Raw genomic sequence first — 19,678 nt, forward strand, 5'->3', positions numbered from 1 at the left:
TTATTTAAAACTAGATAAAAGAAATGTTGTAGACGGGAACTCCGTAACTTTTTTTTATTTTTTTCCCCATGTCTGTCCCACTGTTGGGCAAGGGTTATTAATCAATCAAAAACTCGTCTTTGCGATTACAGTGATTGCGAATAGTTAAACGAGGTATGATTGTTCCACGCTGTTTTTTCAAAACTAATTCTATGAGCGAGATTTAGCATAGCCACCTATTTACAAGATAAATATTTCAGATTCTAAAGTTCTACTAAACCGCTTGAAAAATAGCCAGGTGAGGGTGACTGAGTTATTATCTCAATCTATAGAAACCGGACGACCGGGCGTTGTTTAGACGAAGAATAAATAGCCCAAGTTTACGGCTCCTTCATTTTATATAATTAAAGGACGCTTTCCGCTTGTTTCCTGTTCAATAAATAATTCCTTGTGGCAGTAAATATTTCGGGACGAGTTTAGCATAAGATATACTTAGATGTATGTACCTACATATACTTCCTACTTTACTCATAATAATATGATTACTAATAGCTCTGATTACTTACACAGTGTTTTGTCTTTTTCACTCATATACAGTTTCAAAATTGATTGAAAGTGACAAAACACTTCAACACTGTATAACTACGACATTCATTAGTATGACAGACCTTCATCTACGGAGAAAAGACGCGGGGATCTTCTTTACCCACACAGTCACGTTACTAACCTCATATAATTGGCTTAAGAAAAACCTCTTAGCTTACTCGTTTCCTTCACGATCCCCGTGACTAGATACGGCTTTATTAACTTTTGGTTTTACTCCTAAGACTATGTCACTCTGATCTGATTTAGATAAGATTAATTCACACAATCAATCCAGTTTTAATTACTTAAGTATTGTTTTTAAACATTTATAGAGATTCAGAGGCTGCGTTGATAGAGTAACTTAAGCGTGAACGCTAGCTGCATAACCACCACGCTTCAAATGTAAGTACTTTGTACCGCACCGTCTACATTCATTAATCAAGCGCCTTAAAAGCATCCCATTCTCTACCCCGAACCGCTTAACACAATACGCAAACCTTTATAAATGTAATATGATTTGCGTAACACATACAAATGTACATTTTCATGTTTTATTTTGATCGCTAGCTTACGGTGTACTTATACTAATTAACGATGAAAAATCTTAAACCCTGTTAAACATAAATTTGAAACATATTAGATAAACCAATAATGGCGTAGATACTGTAGGACCATTTGAATATAATGCACTTAGAAAGAAAAGTTGAAACCGAGCTTCTGTCACCCTTTTTTTTAATCAAAAATCTTCTCTTAGATTTTGTAATCTACAAGTTAGGGAGACCAAGTATGTTAGCGAGACTGCAATCCTTTGAGAACCGTTGAAACCTGCCTAGTCACCCAACAATAGCCAAAAACTTACATAACAATATATAAATATGCTTAACCCAAAACCACAGACTTGTGAACATGTGCAAAGCAAAACATATAAAACTACAGCACTTACTTAAGCCGTCAAAACCAGAGCTAGCCGGCTAAGTAAAGCTGTATATGTATATGTTTTCACATGCTAAACGTGACATCTTATTATCTGTTTTTATTTAGCAGTTTCAGTACTTATCTTCTTCGTCTCGTGTTTGTAAAACTGGGAAGATTAAACTTTATAGGGGTTTATCTTATCAACCAATACTGTTTCCAAAATACAGTTGGCAGTACGTTTGATCCGCTCTATCGTATGTAACTATTACAATGGCAAAAGGTTAGGTTAGCTGATTACTTTGAATAGTAATTTCATGTTGAGGATCCTTCGTAACAGCGATCGGTAATCGATAATCGTAAAACTTTAAAAGTGTGTAAGTAAAAAAGAAAGGTGATTAAGCTTTCAGGCACATTTATTCATTTAAAAAGACTTTAACCAGCATAAATAATAATAAACCTAGTAACTAGTTCCTCATGATTTTTCCTAGTATCTGAATGACCGTGCCCCAAAATAATACGGAATGAGAACTTTTCAATTAATGTTTGCCGTCGGCTTGCCTCATCAACAGGCACCGTGCGGACAACGGGAAATTGCTTAAGTTTTTTTTTGTTTTTCCCAACATTTTCCTCTGAGTATTATAATTAGGTAAATATAAATGTACCATAAAATGTTCCTTAATTGGTATAATTGCGAATAAATATAATGCGAATAAGTTTGTTCCGTTTTGCTACCAGTCGTCGTGAGTAAATAAAGTTGAGCTGTGGAAATATCAATAATTTATTTATGTAACTACTAAAGTACAGTTAATTGCTTATTGAGTAGGTTCAATACAATTGTATTCCAATGAATTGGAAAATTATCATTTCGATAAGCGAGTTTTGAGAAGTGAGATTAAGTACCGAATGTTTGTTTATAGCTTGAATATTGTACATTATGATTTACGTAAACAAATTTATTTTTTTATTTTATTTATGCTTTTTTAGCAGTCAAGTGGCGTTTGCAAGGAGAAGTTAAATAAAGATAAAGATAATGGCTCTAGTACCTAAAGAACGTAAAATTGCTATAAGTATAGACGCGCGACATACTTACTTCAAAAATAAGATGTTCCGATGCAAATAAATCCTGCGTTAATACAATATTTTATCAGATTTTCTGTTAAAATTATGTGTATAAGTTTATAGTATTAAATCAATCGCCACAATGAGTCAATTTTGTATAGCGAAATTACTTATTTACGACATAAAAATGAAATGAAGAATGTCCCTATAATAAAATTGGCACACGCGTACAACTGGCATGCCTCAGGCAACGTGAGAACCATGTAAGACATTCTCTACCTGTCTTTATATTAGATAAGAAAAAAGTATTAAATACCAATATAACGATCCATAACTGTTACAGTTATGTCACATCTAATCAATATACTTACCTAAATAAAACTCTTCTATTACTGAATGCCTGACTGATGGACAACGTGTAGCCGTGAGCTGTAGGGTTCCACCTACCTACTTAGCTGGAAAGTTGAAAATATGGTATGAAGATTCCTTAGACTCGAGAATGGATTTTCAGAAGTTCCTTTCCGAATGGATGAAATTCCACGTGGGCAAAGCCGCGAGCGGAAACCTAGATATGAAAATAAGAATTAACTTTGTAGCGTTAGTTTGCATTTCGCGTCTGTCGCCATTTCAGTCTCAGTCTTGTCCTAACATTTGTTTCTCGAACTTATGTAGGTATCCGGAGTCTGCTGTCAATGTTAGCAGTTACGTTGTCGATGTTTAGTAAACTTTTCCAGTAACTCGCCCGTTGTCGATCAATACACAATTGAAAAGTAATAATAAAACAGCAATATTGTTCGTACCGGTACCTATATTGATTTTACAGGATACAGGTTGATTATGAGAAATTCTTAGATTTATTCAATACTTTTCATACAACATACTTGTTAATCTTCATACTATTCATCAATATTATGTAGGTATATAAAATGTACCTACTTGTCTAAATGTAGGTAAGAGTGGAGTAGGTATATCATTCTATCAGTTACGCATTGATGACAACAAACTAACTACCTAACTAATTACTAATGGCACGTTGATAGGTAGACCTACCTATCAACGTGCCATACATTACATTTTAATACTCCAGGAACGGGATAAGACACCTCAAATACTCTATCTGGGTCAAAAGCTAGTCATCACAATTATCTAGCTAATCCTTCATTCAATCCAAAAAAAAAAAATTATTTATGAGTAGTTCTATTTACTTTTACTATTTTTTATAAAATTTTAAAACTAGCAAGAGGTAGTTACCTACAAATAATACACGGGTGCACCTCGACCGATACAAGCTGACATGACCCACACACCCAAGATAAAAGGAGTACCACTTTATACGTTTATGTGGAATGCTAGTGACCCTTTCGGCCCTTTAGAAGGCATGGGACGAAGGCAATAAATTTCAAATAACTGCGATGTGGCTATCGCAATTCTGTATCGTAGGGATATGGGGTCATATAATTTTACAAGCCCGGGTGTGAACCGCAACAAATATCTTAGCGCTGTTTCACTTTTTTACTGAATAACTACATAAATATCGCGAGACTTATACAAAATACAATGAGCCAGCGACAAATCTCTTACCTTAGCTATCCTACCCCCTACCTAGCACACAGTTAAACCACCCTGTTACTGTTATTAAGGGAGATATAGTCTGTGGCTGTGGTCAATCTATAGTTTAAAATTCCCCAAACAAATGTCCTTGATTATATTTTTAAAACATTGTAACTTTATGAAGCTGATATCATTTTAAATTACGTCACAAATGGAGAGAATAATATGTACTTATTAAGGATAATATAGTAAATATAACAATCGAAAAATAAATTCACTAAATAAATAAAATAACAATAATGTATTTATAAAGAAAAAAGTAAGTACACTGTGTAAAATAATTTAAGTACGACTAACATAATATTTTTCGTGGATATATGCATCTATCATAATTTTAGAATTCCACGGTAGGTACACCCAAAGAATATTACTACAGATAACTAGTGCCTGGTAATTAAGATGTTTTCTATCATAAAACAAACACTATAACGACGACAAATATTCCAACAATAAGTAATGTTTTCATTGATAAATCCATACAAATTGATCCAAACCTAAGTCGACGCCGTTCGTAGTCGGTCGGGTTTACGTTACGCTGTACGCACTTGCCGGACTACAATAATTCTCGTGAACGTTCCATTATACCGATTCTACTTGAAACGTCAGTCGTCAAGTCATACATCTGTTAAGTTCAGAATGGGTTATCAAAATTGATAAAAGTTAACTTATGTATGCGCAAATAAAAACACATTACATAGTGTAATCGAAGAAATAGTTGGTCCATCAATTCATTATTATGTCCAACATACTAGCAAAAACCTGTTACAATACATTAACACGAAAATTCAATCGATTTTCATTATATCCTTCGGTGAATCCAGTGCAAGCTGTGTACGGCAAAATACACTCTGAGGTACAGTACCCATATATTGTATCAATTTATTTTGATTACGTTTCTACAGTGCACGTTCCATGCTTTAACAGCCTTAACTTTTAAATAACTGTGAAGTATTGTTAGGTTAGGTGCTCGATTATTTCCTTTTTATCCAGCCAATGTGACAGACACTCGTTTTTATCTCGTTGTGCAAGAATATTACATTCCGTAAGTATTTCGTAGTTTATTGGTGTCATAATAATACGTAGTGAAACTTAAGTAGTTCGGAACTGAGTTAAAGCGCGCATTTGTTGTAAGACAACAACAGTTAAAGGAAATACACATGTAATCAAGTTTTGATTTTGATTGCATTATCTAGTTATCAGCTTGAGGTCAGTGTTTCTCCTTTATATTACATCATTGTGTCTGTTGGAGTTCATTTTACATTCTAATTTTGTGTGATTAAGGTGTGTGGAAAACTCTTTTTGAAAAAAAATATTCTTCAATTAAATATTGAATTAATTTTTATATTTTTAACATTTTAGAGTTTTGACTTAAGTAGACAAATACATAGTAGTCCAACAATGAGTAACTCAATCCTCAATGGTAACCTATGGGAAACCGATCCCGAACTCTTCGGTATCATCAAGAAAGAGAAGGAACGCCAGCGGGCTGGACTTGAGATGATTGCATCTGAAAACTTCACATCTTTACCTGTGTTGCAATGCCTGAGCACATGCCTACATAACAAATATTCAGAGGGCATGCCCAACCAAAGGTGAATATAATATACTTCATATTTATAAAAAAAATGGCAGAATCATTTCATATAGATTTTTTATTAATATATATAATAATATTTCTTAGGTACTATGGAGGCAATGAATACATTGATGAAATTGAAATTTTGGCACAGCAGAGATCTCTTGAAGCTTACAGGCTGAAATCTGAAGATTGGGGTGTCAATGTGCAGCCATACTCAGGTATTTATTTAACCTGTAATACACCTTCTAAATAATAACTGCAAAATTTTTTTTTCCATAATTAAAGGTTAAGAATAAACTGTGAAAGAAAATTTGATTCTAGTATTACCAACTTTTGCTGTAATTGTTAACATAAAAACTTGCCATGGAATTGTTAATTGATTGTCAAAGCAATTACATCACCATGAATATTAAAAAGTGTTGTTCCATTTACTATGGACAAGAATATTAAGCGGTTTGGATTAAAAAAAAAGAATATTGTTACAGGGTCGCCAGCAAACTTTGCAGTATACACTGGTGTTGTGGAACCTCATGGCAGGATCATGGGACTGGACCTTCCTGATGGTGGTCATCTCACTCACGGTTTCTTCACAGCTACCAAGAAAATCTCTGCCACATCCATCTTCTTTGAAAGCATGCCATACAAGGTAAATCAAATCAAATCAAATAATTTATTTGCTCAAATATTTAATTTACTTTATTATAACAATCATTGTAACTGATTCAAATTTCAACCTTGTTGATGAATAGGGGAGGTACTTAGAATCTTTATGTTGAAGTGATTCAAGAGAAATGGACATTATAGAGTCTATATTTATAAAAATGTCCTCATATTACAAAATTATTCAGTTATTTAGAAAAACAAACAGTTGAACACCTTCCTTAACATCAAATATTAATAGTAATAATCATACAAATGTGTAGCTTTAGGAATAAATAAGCACTTTCTAGCATCACAGTTTTTGATAAATTGAAAGTTATAGTAAATAAATAAATACATAAATAAATAGTGTATATTCACATTTGGATTAAACTACCATGACAAAATTTAAATATTATATTTTAAGATTTAGTCAAAATAACACATTCTATATAATGAATTGGCTTTTGTGCTTATCTGTATTACTTGCGCTAAAATCTTTTCTTTTACTTTTTAAAAAGTCTACTGCCGCGCTAAAAATTTTATTGTGCCGCGAGGACTTTACAAGCATACAAACAACGGATAATAACTCAATTACTATTTTATAATTAAACATGTTGTTTCACTTTCACTTATTATCACTCTTGAGATAAAGTCAATGTAGTTGGCACTTAAAGTCACACCCGTATGACGTAAACTATACAAACAGTTTCTCATTGACTTTGACCCATGATCTTGGTATTGCGTCTTAATCGCTGTTTACGGTCAAATTGATAAAAATATATCTTACCCCTGGACATAGTCTAGATAAGGACAATATTTAGATCAAGGCAGCAGTAATACATTGTAGCATTACTACAGTCTGAAAAAGTTAGTAGAGCGCCTTGTATGCTAGGTACGTGGCTGGCTCAGGTAGATAAAATTTAGGCTTTAGAGCATTAGTGACTCGCAAGCCTATGCAGCTGATGGTGGGCTGTCGATACACATCTATACTAATATTATAAAGCTGAAGAGTTTGTTTGTTTGTTTGTTTGTTTGAACGCGCTAATCTCAGGAACTACTGGTCCGATTTGAAAAATTCTTTCAGTGTTAGATAGCCCATTTATCGAGGAAGGTTATAGGCTATATATCATCACGCTACGACCAATAGGAGCAGAGTACCAGGAAAAAATGTTACAAAAACGGCGAAAAATTTCGCCCCATTCTCTCTTATGTGACGCAAGCGAAGTTGCGCGAGTCAGCTAGTACTTTATATTAGAAGTACCTACACAGAGTTCTTAAATTTAATCTAGTTAAATCGCGCACTCCAAAGTTCTCTATTAATAAGTTGTGGGGGGGACTATAATGATAAAGTTGTCTGACTGCAGTCTTCTTTAATTGCATAAGATTACGCCACAATTTACTTCCAAGTACAATTCGAATATCCCTTTAATTCATTCAAGTCATAAATGGTTATTCCTTGAGAATATTACAAACTTGTACAGTCAAGGTTATCGCCGATAAGCCTAATACAATTGTTAATGGGCGTAAGATTCCATTGACCGTTTGATTTTTTATTGATTGAACTCAACTGGTTGATCGCTATGCGGCAATTTACCTTGAATGGACGTTATGACGCCTGATTATATTTTCGTATGAACGAATGTAGTAGATACTAGCAAATAGTATTTACTTACATGTAAACTAATAGTGTGTGGTGGACTCAAGGATTAACCCCTTCTTCAATTGGGTGAAAACCCTTGCCCAGCAGTGGAACAAAGTGGAGAAAAGCTAATAATAATATAATCGTAGTAGATGTAATGTGAAATCCATGTTATTTTGGAGAAATTATTAATATAAGCAATACAACAGAAATTAATAACTTTTATTTCCTTTGGTCAGGTGGACGCTAAGACCGGTTACATAGACTACGACAAGCTGGCCGAGACCGCGAGGTTGTTCAAGCCTCGTCTGATCATCGCTGGTATCAGTTGCTACTCGCGCTGCCTCGACTACAAGCGTTTCAGACAGATCGCTGACGAAAATGGCGCGTACCTCATGGCGGATATGGCTCACATCTCTGGACTTGTTGCCGCAGGTAATTAACACTTCCTATCGACATTCTTGTTTTGTAAAGTGTAATTGAAATTGCCACCAGATACGGGTTAAAACTAAAATAATAAGATATGTAGTTTCCAAACTGGTCATTTGGACTATTCAAGATGTAATATTTTCGTGTTTAATGTTTCTTTCCTAAGTTTCTATAATTATATTTTTTTACTTTCAGGTGTCATCCCCAGCCCCTTCGATTACTGTGATATTGTAACGACAACTACCCACAAGACGCTCCGTGGACCCCGCGCCGGAGTAATCTTCTTCCGCAAGGGAGTGCGCTCGGTTAAGGCTAACGGCACTAAAGTTATGTATGACTTTGAGAACAAGATCAACCAGTCCGTGTTCCCAGGACTACAGGGTGGCCCACACAACCACGCCATCGCTGCTATTGCCACCGCCATGAAACAGGCAACCACTCCTGAATTTGTTGAATACCAGAAGCAGGTACGCATTATCTTTTGATCGCAATTTGCAGTTAGTCACAACATAGAGCATTCCGATTCAATTCAAAATTCAATAAATAAGACGTTTTAGAACTGGAAAACTTAACAAATGGCAGGAGAAGTTGTTAATTAAAATTATTTTTAATTATTCAGGTTGTCAAGAACGCGCAAAGATTATGCGAAGGTTTGAAGTCTCGCGGCTATGACATCGCAACTGGTGGCACAGAGGTGCACTTGATTCTAGTGGATATGCGCAGCGCCGGCCTCACTGGAGCTCCTGCCGAACGTATCTTAGAATTGTGCAGCATCGCTTGTAATAAGAACACCGTGCCCGGAGACAAGAGCGCACTTCACCCCAGTGGCATTCGTCTAGGTACGTATATATTTTTTTACCAAACATACAGTCTCTACCAATGTAATAATAATTTTGACACCTATGATATCGAAGACTCGTCATTATTATATTTATTCTTTTTTTTTATCCTCAGGTACCCCTGCACTCACTACGAGAGGCTTAAAGGAGGCTGACATCGACAGAGTAGTAGATTTTATTGACAAGTCCCTCAAAATTGCCCAACAAGTCACCAAAGTATCTGGACCTAAGTTAGCTGATTTCAATAGAACTATTGAAGAAAGTGCTGAATTCAAGAAACAAATCCATGACCTCAGAGAGCAAATTGAAAGCTACAGCAAGACATTCCCACTTCCTGGCTTTGAGGCATACTAATATTATTTAATATTTAAGTTTGCCTTCAGTGCATTTACATTGTCTAATCTTATTTACTAGTTAACAACTAAGTGCCTTTTATTAACTAGTTACTAGTTATATTAGTGTATAAGAATCTCCTATTATTTTTAATGAGCCGTATATTAAATGTTTATTAAAATTAAACCTATTTTATTTAAACGAATCCTATCCTGTATAAAAGTAAACATTACTGTAATACCTCAAAGAACTGTTATCACTGAAACAATTAACTTGAATCACAAGGGTTTCCTAACGTATCGATTTGTATACATATGGTATGCATTTGGCCGTATTCATAAACTCGACAGAGAAAATTACTACAATAAAATATATTTAAATATTATTATCTAAGTCCCTATAGTATGTAAAAGGGAATCAAACTGAGGATCTCGAGCAAAATGAAACGGCCTGCCGAAACCGTTGCTGACTCGGTCAACCTTTAATAAATGAGACTGTTTTTTTTTATAAATCTCATTTAATTAAATAATCAACGACTATTGACTGCATTGGTATTAAAATTAATTTTTACATTACAAATTAACGAAAATAGGTATTATTATTATCTTTGATTTAATCTTTAAGTTCAACAAGAATATCTTTCAGCCTAAAAGGCCGATTGTCAAAATTGTGCAAAATATTTTTAAACTTCTTATTCATTCGTTCAGTATGAAGTCACTCATTCATTCTTATTTTCGTGAAAATTGGGTTGTTTTTGTGTCGATACTGTAATTAAAACGTAATTGAGAACGCAATTAAATGGTGAAAATATTTTTATAAACATTATTTGAGTTAAAGTTGAAACGGAAGAATTACTGAAACTTGTTTAAAAACCGCTAAAAGGGACGACCTTGTCTACACAAACGTATGATGTTTTGGTTGGCAGATTGAAGAAAAAGTGGAATTTTTGTTTTGATAAACAGAATATTGCTTGCTGTTTTATGGCCCGTGGCATTTTACGATAGTTTAACACAATGGATCGGCAAAAGTACTAAATTTGGTCACTATTATGTATAAATTCGTGTGTGGTTTATACCACCTGGAGAGGCGAGTGACTCCGTGTCCACCATGACTATGTATCCATCTTCTGGAATGGTAGCGACACCACAACAAGGCACTAGTCAAGCTACGCAAAATGGAAGTACAACGCTACCTCGATCACACCATCAAAGGACAGGTATGTGCATTAACACATTAATTAAAGTTATTGTTGGCTGTTCAATCCTCTAACTGAAATCGGAGCAAAGCATTAGATTAACGACTATAAAAGTACTTCATACAGATAAGCTTTGGCATGTCAACAGGTTAAAACTTAGAATCCTTTATTATAGTAACAAACTGTAACTATTTCAGAAGTAAAAGTACATAAATAAAAAGTACTAGTGTAATCTATGGTGACAGGAACTTATGACTGTCTATAGCAGGCTCATTATAAATAGATTTTACTCATTGTTTATGTTAACTACTAATTTCTATCAATCAACAACTTAAAAACTGACTAAAGTTATTATAGGTCGACCACCGGCAGCTCCAAAATCATATGACTACCTGTTAAAAGTGTTACTTGTTGGTGACTCTGATGTGGGCAAACAAGAAATACTTCAAGACTTAGAAGATGGATCGGCTGACTCACCTTTCTGTAGCGGAAGTGGTAAGACCATGTTCAATTATCTATTGACTCATAGCATAAGTATAATAACTATTGTCTTAATGCTAATCCAAACATCAAGACATAATTGGATATAATTATACATAATGAGGCTTAAGTACTAAACATTTTGTTTTAGTAAGTTTCTAATGTCTTGTTAGGCAATAGTGGCTAACATCAGTAGCAAATAGTTCAAAATGTAGGTCTATTTATAGAATTCAAAAGGGAAAATAAATAATAGCTCTAAACACAATAGCTGTAGACAAAAAAGGCAAAATACTCTTATTTTATGTTATTATTCCTTATATCCTTGTATCTCATATTCCAATATTTCATATTTAAAATTTTAGACTGCGAATGGGATGAATACCTCTAGTTGTAATATATAAACATATTATCAAACAGAATTGGGATACTAAATTGAAATAGTATTGCATAAAAAGTATTATAAAAACAGCTTTCACAGAGATTATAACACCAGTATAAATAAATAATAACTTGATTTATATTGCTTGAAGAATTATGTACATTCCTTTTTAATAACATACTTAAAATTATTGAGAATGGTATGTAATGTTCATGCTGTTTTAATTGACAGGTTGATTTAAATCAATCAAACTTTGCAATATAAATGAATTACAATACCCAATAATATTTTTTTGACATAAATTTAATTTTATTTTGCACTTACTGTTCCAGCATATAAGACTACAACAATCCTACTGGATGGCAAGAGGGTAAAACTTCAATTATGGGACACCTCAGGACAAGGTCGATTCTGCACTATAATAAGGTCATATTCCCGAGGGGCGCAAGGTATACTCCTTGTTTATGACATCACCAACAAATGGTCCTTTGACAGTATTGACAGGTGGCTTGAAGAAGTTGAAAAGGTTTGTTTTTATTAAGTAACATTAATAAATTGTAAACAACATGTTTGAGACATTGAAATATGTACAGATATTTAATTAGGTCCACTTAAATGTATTTGCCTAGTTCTAACAAGAACTTAATATACCACTTGACAGTAGAAGTTATCCTTAAATCAATTTATTAGTCTTAAAATCTTATTTGATGAGATAGTGTGCATCCGTCGACTCTAGTTTCACAAAACAATATGTGTTGGCTTTTATATAAGTCAATATTTCTAACTTTATCTTTTTTTTAGCATGCCCCGGGTGTACCAAAAGTCCTCGTGGGTAATAGACTTCACCTAGCGTTCAAGCGACAGGTGCAAGAACGTGACGCGGAGCAGTATGCGGCTAAAAACCATATGGCGTTCTTTGAAGTCAGTCCACTGTGCGATTTTAACATCAGAGAAAGCTTCTGTGAACTATCCAGGATGGCCCTGCACCGAAATGGCATGGAAAGATTGTGGAGAAGCAATAAAGGTACTCTTAACCATACTACTATCATAATATACGTAATTATTTTATTATTATAAACAAAAATCACCATCAATGTAAAAAACACTTTATGTAAGACACTCCATCTAAGCTACTGTTACAATAAATTTCATGTGTTTGGTTAAATTTAGCATTGTTCTTTATTGAATCCTTATTACCGATGAACAGCTACCTTCTGAGATACAGTCTGCACTAGTTCAGAGGGTACGGAACACTACTATAAGACATAACCTATAGTTATAATTGTTTAATTTGTTTAACAGAAGTACTTTTGTTATAAGGTAAATAGCATATAAGTATATTGTGTAAATATAGAGTAAGGTTTTCTCGCTCCTTTATATTAGGTTTATTTTCCGAAATAAAAGAATTTGAATTTGAATTTATAAACTAAAACAAATTTGAATCACATCATTTGATTTTGTCAACAGTACTCAGCCTACAAGAGCTGTGTTGTCGTGCAATAGTGGCGCGCACGTCTGTGTACGGGCTAGAACGGCTCCCGCTACCAACCGCCTTGAAGTCTCACCTCAAGTCGTACGCGATCTCAGCGGCGCCGAGCCGGCACCGCGCCCGTGCGCCCAAGCACCCTCATCACACGAGACTCAACTGCACCGGCCGGAACTCCTGCAACATCGCCTGAGACCGCCCGCGCAGTTCCACCGACTGTGCTGTACTATGACTTTGAATGTGGCTCATAGTTTCATCGTTTTGGCTTTGTGGAGTACTTTGACTAAAGAAATCTTTGATGATTATCAAGCTAAAACGCATCTACTCCCTACAACGTGCCACTAGTGATGATCCTGCCATAATTTACAAACTCTTCTCATGTTCATAACGACGCCACATTAAACGTAATCTGTTTCTGACTGCCAACAGTTATCATTAAGAATATTATAGAGATGGTATAGAATATAGTTGTCCTAAAACTGTAGTCGTGTGTGACTGCACTGATTGAAATTTCGAACACTATATTGTCCAAAAACTGAACTATCCTAACACAAATACAGGCTGTAACTGACAACGGATTTGTGACTAGTTTATAGAGACTAGGCTAAGTTATTGTTACTTAACAGAATATAATGTGAATATTGTGTTATTTAATTGTAATATGTGAATATTTTGACACGGCAACTAGCCTTACGTTTGTCCATCGTGTAATTTCTACTTGTAACTTTGTATCGACTAACATTATTACGTGCCTAGTAATATGATTAGGTCTATTGTTATACTGCGGTGATAATTACATAAGGAAACAATACAACACGAGTGCCATGAACACTTGGCACTTCACAATAAAGTTTATCATTGAATGTGTCAACACTAACCATAGGACGAGTCCCTCGCGACACGCCTCACTTAATAATAATAGTTATGTAAACATGTTAAACACAACACTGCTATAATATTCATTTTAGAGATATTGATACAGTTTCATATAATATGTTACTTACATAAGTACAGTTTTTTCTATTTGGATGTATGTAGCAATATATCAGTCTTGGATAATATAAATTTCGAATTGTACAAGTATCTTATTGTCCATTATTTATAAGGTATTCTACTTATTAAGGTCTCATAATGTGTAAATATTTTGGCTATATTTGTATCAATTACGAGAGTTCACTGCATACCAAATGTTCATTCTAAATTATGTCGTAAAAATATTGGCTATTTTCAGATATATATTATTTACTGTAATTTATTGTTTAGGGTGTTAGTCGTCGTAACTACTACATTTCATTTATTACACCAATATTTTTATATTATACGGTTGTGTATGTTTTAGCTTGTAACAATACATAATTAGTTTACTTTGCATTTAATATTTCAGTTTCCGTCACGTCCTTACAATATCAACAACGAAAAGATCAAAAGTATGTCAATCAATACTTGTTTAGTCCAGTCCGTCCTTAGAAAATAATTCAAACCTTGTAGAAAATTCATTACCACACTTTCGTTGACCTATCTTTATTTGTTTTACAGCAAAACTCTTACAGGGGAAATTATTGATGTGAATTAAATCGTATTTTCGAAAAATAAATTATATAATGTTAATAATAATTTTGAAACTTTTTTATATTCTTCACATGTTTCTTTGTTTTGTTATATGAAAAGCAAAGTCTATTATTAATTTTCGAATGTTAATTTATCAGAGGTCGCAAATTATATTTATGATGTAAAATATTATAATCTGAACTATCAAACTAAACAATTAAAGCCTTCTCAAAAACTAATGAAATGAAGTGACGTGATTTTTCTTTTGTACATATACATATTTGTTTCTATTACGAGTTATTTTATGATATATCTACTTGTGATAGCTATAGTGGATAATATAACAATCCAAATAAACTAATACCGACTAAAAGTTTGGTTTAGGTTGATTACAGTCATAATTTTATTATTGCTATTATTATTCATTACGTAAGTCTTGAAATAAAACTAATTTATAAAAAAATAACATTTCGTATTACTTTTCCCTATTATCTGTCCGATATATAATATTTTTTTATTAGCTACGACAAATACATGCGCATTACGCACGACTCCGTACAAGTTACAAAAAATAAATCAATAGAAAACAACATGCGCGTCGCAATGTAGCGATCTGACTTGGGCTATGTCCAAACAATGTTTGTAATTCTTCTGGCAATGGTTTAGTGATACAATAATACAAATGTTTGATAGAACCAAGCAATGTAACCTGTCACACAAAATGATGATTCGCCTAAATAATTTTTTGTACGTTTTCAATTTACGACAAGGCACAATTCTAATTGCCGTCCATCAAATCGTGAGTATGAAGATTTCGCTCATTTCAGTGTTCTCATGTTCACAAGTTCACTAGTTGATGAAGTACCTCGTATTAGTCGGTACTAATGCGTTAATTGTTTCTTACAGGCATTATCATCTTTCATATTAATAATATTACTAGTCGGTATATCTCATGTCGGGGAAATGTTGTCGATGTTACACAACGACATGGAGGATGATGCTGACAGACGAGGGCTGTATGATGTGGCCTACGGAGAGCACACGTATCACGATGGAGATGTGATAAGCACCAACAACCAACGTAGATTTGCTAAAGCACAACATCTTGCGTCAGGTTAATTGTTGTTTTGTTTTTTCATATATGTTTTATTCGTGGTGCGCGCTAAACTTGGTAGTTAATCCATCTGGAAAATCTTACTCAGATAGTAAATAGGTCAACAGGGGAAATTACGAATTTTAATGGTACACATAATTAATTGGGTAGGTTATATGTAAATATCTGAAGTGAGTAAACAAGGAGTGTTTTACAATAGGTATTCGTGATTTGAAGTGGGAAAGTTATCTACGACACAATTTAACTGTAATGAGTAACGCGATAGTAATCATGTAGGTACAAAGGAAAGCGCCAATTGCTTTCTAAAAATTGAGCCTAGGTACACGAGAAATATGTCACGTTTCGTTTTCATAATAAAATAAGTACCTACCTAACAAACAAACACAGCTACTACTAGATTTCGCTTTATGTAAAAGTAGTTTATTGAGCAGACTAATTTGTGGCCTACCTCCGATATACTTGCAGCTAGTGAGTGAGTGATCTCAGATGATGAACTAATGCTGTAATTTGTCTTTGTTTCCAGTGACTGTAATATTTCTGTACACAAGCACGATCCTGACGTCTATATATCTGATGTGTTGCATCTCGTTGTTGCACGGAGCTGTGAAATACAAACGCGAGTATGTGTTACCATGGATCATGGCAGCTTGCATCGGCGTCGTGCTTCTCATCGCTGCCATTATTGTCGGCGATGGATATCCCTGTGTAGTCAACCTTTTTGGAGGGCACAACCTTTACCGTAAGTAGTTTTTTTACAATAATATGCCTCTTATTTTTTAATAGATAAATGTTGATATCCTCGAAATGCTGTTTTGTTATTTCTTATCAGTAACAAAACCTTACCAAGAATCGAACCTGGGACTTTATATAACTTGGACCGTATCTGTTGTCCAAAGTTACTCCACATATTATAAACGTATTCTTAGATTTGGTTCTGTATCACCCGGAATAGCCGAAACGTGATTAAGTCATGATTCATTTATTTTATCTACAGGAAATAACATATGATAACCTGGTTATTTGTAAGAAAGAAAAATAAGTATTCCAAGTAAACATTATAAATGAGAAAGTTACAGGTTGTGGCTTTTATGTGTAGGGAAAAATAACAAACTTATATTTATCTAATTGTAATTTTATGTGGATCATTTCAGATTTCGGATGTGCTCTCTTCGTGCTGACATTCATTTACGCGATATGTGCTGTAAGCAGTTTCGCCTTAGAGACAGGCAGTGGCCGGTGTGCCCGAGCCTCTCGCGCCGCCAGCGACGAGAGGGGCGAACGTCTGCTGTTGTTAGACCACGCCGCGCACTCCAGCTTGCTCTCCGCCGCACAACTGAACAAATTAAATAGTGGCACACGATCTCAGTTCGTGTAATAACCCCGTTCAATTTTATCCATATGGCTGCTACATATACATAGTTATGCACTGCGCTGATTTTATAGCTCGACACTGTAATGTCACGTTATTTTATATACTTACCTGTTCATTTGATATGGTTGTTTACATACCAGAAGTGTTTGTATAGTTTTTACAATTCATTATTTGTCTTTATATAGTTGTCTGTAGTTGTGACTAGGTAGGGCTAATACTTTAGTTGTTATGTGGTCTCTTTTTTGGCATTTATATGGTCATATGTGATATAAAATATTGTTGGTATTTCAAAAATCTATGAGCTGCATTTCTAATTGTGTTCACGCACAAAATATGATGTACCTATGTCTACTAAAATATGGTTGACGATATAATAGCAATTAAGACCCACCAGCTTCTAATGCATTTATAAAAAAAATATTGCTTGCTGGTGATACACATAGTATGAATTTTCCTTGAAATATAACTTCAGAAAAGGAAATTTGTATTATTGTTCAATTAAATGTGATTATTTAAAAGATCTGTTTACGTCCGAAACATTAGTGCATTAAGTAGTAACATGCTTAGATACTGTTGTAATTCAAACTAATTAATTAATATTATTGTGATATTATTTTATAAAAAGGAACATTTCTAATTATGACAAAATCAATAAGCTAATACTATTGGTACAAAATAAATTATCAAAGATGAACAAATCTGTCAGTATGTTTGTTGATTTAAATTTTTTGACAATATGTAAATTTTAAAATTGTTTTTAACTTATAAATTTTAAATAACAGTAGATTCTAGCAGTTGTATCGAGAGCATTACTCTATAAAAATGCTTCAGAAAAATGCTAAATGAAAAATAAATATTAATCTTTTAATATTTCAGTGTTTTATTGTCCACATTTCTACACACATGACCAGTAGTAATTAACACTAGCTATTGACTAAAACAATATTGTCATCTAGGTTCTATGAGTTGATAAGATTTCCATAACATTAAACCTTATAATCATACAGTACTATGCCTGGAAGACTTATATTTATTTTAGCTTATGGCTTTATGTACAAATATTTACATTTTGAGCATTCTAGAGTCCATTAACCCCACCTCCCGTTTTGCAGAGGTCTTTGAATACCTCTGAATCCTCTGGCAAGGATAAACTTTTCTGAAGATTCAGATCTGCTAGCTTGTGGTTTCATGATTTTTATATTTTTGTAAAATCTCTCCAAGTCCATTTCTAGTATGGGCACCTCCTTGCCGTCCCATACTTTGAATAGTAAACTGCCATCAATCTTACTGACTAGTGCAGCAAATCTAATAGCCATGTAGCACAGACCTATTATTCTATCTTTGTCTAATTCTCTAACACCTGTGGCACTGGGAGCCATGTCTGATAGAACTAGGTCCACTTTTTCACCATCCAGTGCAGCTACCACTTTGTCATGTGCATCAATAGTTGAAAAGTCCATGTTGCTCATTATTGTAGCACCCTGTAAACAAAACAAAGGCTTTTGTTTATCTATAGTGCTTATGTATTAGTCATAGTAAAATTTGTCATTATATTAATTTAAACACTATCTTTAGGAAGAATATGATTTACTCAAAATCACTGGAATTTTCACATCCTTAAGAAAAATGCAGAAAGTAACAATTCCGTGTCAATTATATATTATATAATTAGTCTTTTGAGAAATTGTGTTATATATAAACAATAACATCTACCTCTATGGGAAATATTTGCAATTTATCAATAGCAAGAACTTTTCCTCTTGGTTTAGATGGGTCTGCTCCATCAGAATTAGTCTTTTGAACTGCTACTTGTGTCCACGACCCAGGAGAAGCACCAAGGTCGATAACTGAAAGGCCTGGCTGCAGTATATTTGTTTTATCATTCATTTCTATTAATTTGAAAGCACTTCGACATCTGAAAGTAATAACAATAACAAAGACATACAATTGCATTCATTATAAATGTATGAACATTAGATATAATACGCACTCTAAATATTTACCTGTAGTTATATATCTTTGCTTTTTCAACATAAGGATCCACCCTTTGACGACTCAACCATTGCTGTGAGCTTTTTAGCCTTTTGAGACAGTTGACCAGGAAACACATCTTTGTGTAGGTTAATGGTTTATGTGCGAATGAGTACGAGGGCATCATTGTCTTTAAATTTATAATATATTTCAGATTCTAAAGCTAAGAAAATAACCTATTTATAAGCCTACATGTCAATTAACGTATGTAGTGTCAATGTCAAATTATTATCGGACAGCGTCAACAATATGACAGACGTCAAACCATTTGACGTTTTTCAGTACAGATATAAAATTATGAAAATCACAAAGACACTTGTCTACATTTGTAGATTTTGTAGTTACTTACGAGAGAGAATCTCTCGTCAAAAATAGCTCAATCACTCAAACTGTATCAACTTATTCCAGTATCCACCATCATCTCTGTAAACTTCACAGATCAGTCACAGAGCCCACCACGAGC

At 33.9% G+C, this 19,678-nt stretch overlaps 4 protein-coding genes across 9 annotated transcripts; 3 read left to right on the forward strand and 1 right to left on the reverse strand.

The window, feature by feature from the left end:
* Positions 1-4,843: 4,843 nt before the first annotated feature.
* On the forward strand, positions 4,844-9,796 carry Shmt (serine hydroxymethyl transferase). 3 transcript variants are annotated; one of them, XM_076117585.1, is made up of 8 exons: positions 4,844-5,002; positions 5,509-5,741; positions 5,831-5,946; positions 6,214-6,374; positions 8,249-8,444; positions 8,634-8,905; positions 9,058-9,277; positions 9,393-9,796. In XM_076117585.1, the coding sequence occupies exons 1-8, from the start codon at positions 4,886-4,888 to the stop codon at positions 9,629-9,631; spliced, it is 1,554 nt and encodes a 517-aa protein (XP_075973700.1). In that variant the 5' UTR covers positions 4,844-4,885; the 3' UTR covers positions 9,632-9,796. The 3 variants fall into 3 exon arrangements, with proteins under 3 accessions (XP_075973700.1, XP_075973701.1, XP_075973702.1); XM_076117586.1 differs by lacking the exon at positions 4,844-5,002 and adding an exon at positions 5,040-5,191; XM_076117587.1 differs by lacking the exon at positions 4,844-5,002 and adding an exon at positions 5,406-5,430.
* Positions 9,797-10,323: 527 nt separating this feature from the next.
* Rab40 (RAS oncogene family member Rab40) lies at positions 10,324-15,158 on the forward strand. 4 transcript variants are annotated; one of them, XM_076117589.1, is made up of 5 exons: positions 10,324-10,826; positions 11,154-11,300; positions 11,997-12,190; positions 12,466-12,688; positions 13,132-15,158. In XM_076117589.1, exons 1-5 carry the CDS (start codon positions 10,718-10,720, stop codon positions 13,341-13,343), a joined length of 885 nt encoding a protein of 294 aa, XP_075973704.1. In that variant the 5' UTR covers positions 10,324-10,717; the 3' UTR covers positions 13,344-15,158. The 4 variants fall into 4 exon arrangements, with proteins under 4 accessions (XP_075973704.1, XP_075973703.1, XP_075973706.1 ...); XM_076117588.1 differs by having other exon boundaries at positions 11,154-11,298; positions 11,989-12,190; XM_076117591.1 differs by having other exon boundaries at positions 11,163-11,300.
* A 125-nt stretch (positions 15,159-15,283) lies between these two features.
* LOC142974988 (uncharacterized) lies at positions 15,284-18,054 on the forward strand. Its single transcript, XM_076117592.1, has 4 exons — positions 15,284-15,497; positions 15,605-15,812; positions 16,336-16,551; positions 16,964-18,054. The coding sequence occupies exons 1-4, from the start codon at positions 15,381-15,383 to the stop codon at positions 17,185-17,187; spliced, it is 765 nt and encodes a 254-aa protein (XP_075973707.1). The 5' UTR covers positions 15,284-15,380; the 3' UTR covers positions 17,188-18,054.
* On the reverse strand, positions 17,827-19,434 carry Mrm2 (Mitochondrial rRNA methyltransferase 2). The gene is made up of 3 exons (XM_076117593.1): positions 19,188-19,434; positions 18,898-19,099; positions 17,827-18,665 (listed from the first exon to the last, which is right to left on the reverse strand). Exons 1-3 carry the CDS (start codon positions 19,340-19,342, stop codon positions 18,273-18,275), a joined length of 750 nt encoding a protein of 249 aa, XP_075973708.1. The 5' UTR covers positions 19,343-19,434; the 3' UTR covers positions 17,827-18,272.
* Positions 19,435-19,678: the final 244 nt, after the last annotated feature.

Source organism: Anticarsia gemmatalis, chromosome 8 (genome assembly GCF_050436995.1).
Source record: "Anticarsia gemmatalis isolate Benzon Research Colony breed Stoneville strain chromosome 8, ilAntGemm2 primary, whole genome shotgun sequence".
NCBI lineage: Eukaryota > Metazoa > Arthropoda > Insecta > Lepidoptera > Erebidae > Anticarsia > Anticarsia gemmatalis.

What these genes read in the sequence shown, in the direction of transcription:
- Shmt (XM_076117585.1), top strand. Translation starts at nt 4,886, where the DNA reads ATGTCCAACATACTAGCAAAAACCTGTTACAATACATTAACACGAAAA. An exon ending in TTGAAAGCATGCCATACAAG is followed by an intron (nt 6,375 to 8,248) that starts GTAAATCAAATC and finishes TCCTTTGGTCAG; the next exon opens with GTGGACGCTAAGACCGGTTA. An exon ending in TTGTTGAATACCAGAAGCAG is followed by an intron (nt 8,906 to 9,057) that starts GTACGCATTATC and finishes TTAATTATTCAG; the next exon opens with GTTGTCAAGAACGCGCAAAG.
- Rab40 (XM_076117588.1), top strand. Translation starts at nt 10,718, where the DNA reads ATGACTATGTATCCATCTTCTGGAATGGTAGCGACACCACAACAAGGC. An exon ending in ATCACACCATCAAAGGACAG is followed by an intron (nt 10,827 to 11,153) that starts GTATGTGCATTA and finishes AACTGACTAAAG; the next exon opens with TTATTATAGGTCGACCACCG. An exon ending in GGCTTGAAGAAGTTGAAAAG is followed by an intron (nt 12,191 to 12,465) that starts GTTTGTTTTTAT and finishes TCTTTTTTTTAG; the next exon opens with CATGCCCCGGGTGTACCAAA.
- LOC142974988 (XM_076117592.1), top strand. Translation starts at nt 15,381, where the DNA reads ATGTTTGATAGAACCAAGCAATGTAACCTGTCACACAAAATGATGATT. An exon ending in AGCACAACATCTTGCGTCAG is followed by an intron (nt 15,813 to 16,335) that starts GTTAATTGTTGT and finishes CTTTGTTTCCAG; the next exon opens with TGACTGTAATATTTCTGTAC. An exon ending in TGGAGGGCACAACCTTTACC is followed by an intron (nt 16,552 to 16,963) that starts GTAAGTAGTTTT and finishes GGATCATTTCAG; the next exon opens with ATTTCGGATGTGCTCTCTTC.
- Mrm2 (XM_076117593.1), bottom strand. Translation starts at nt 19,342, where the DNA reads ATGATGCCCTCGTACTCATTCGCACATAAACCATTAACCTACACAAAG. An exon ending in GCAAAGATATATAACTACAG is followed by an intron (nt 19,100 to 19,187) that starts GTAAATATTTAG and finishes TATTACTTTCAG; the next exon opens with ATGTCGAAGTGCTTTCAAAT. An exon ending in TGCAAATATTTCCCATAGAG is followed by an intron (nt 18,666 to 18,897) that starts GTAGATGTTATT and finishes TTTTGTTTACAG; the next exon opens with GGTGCTACAATAATGAGCAA.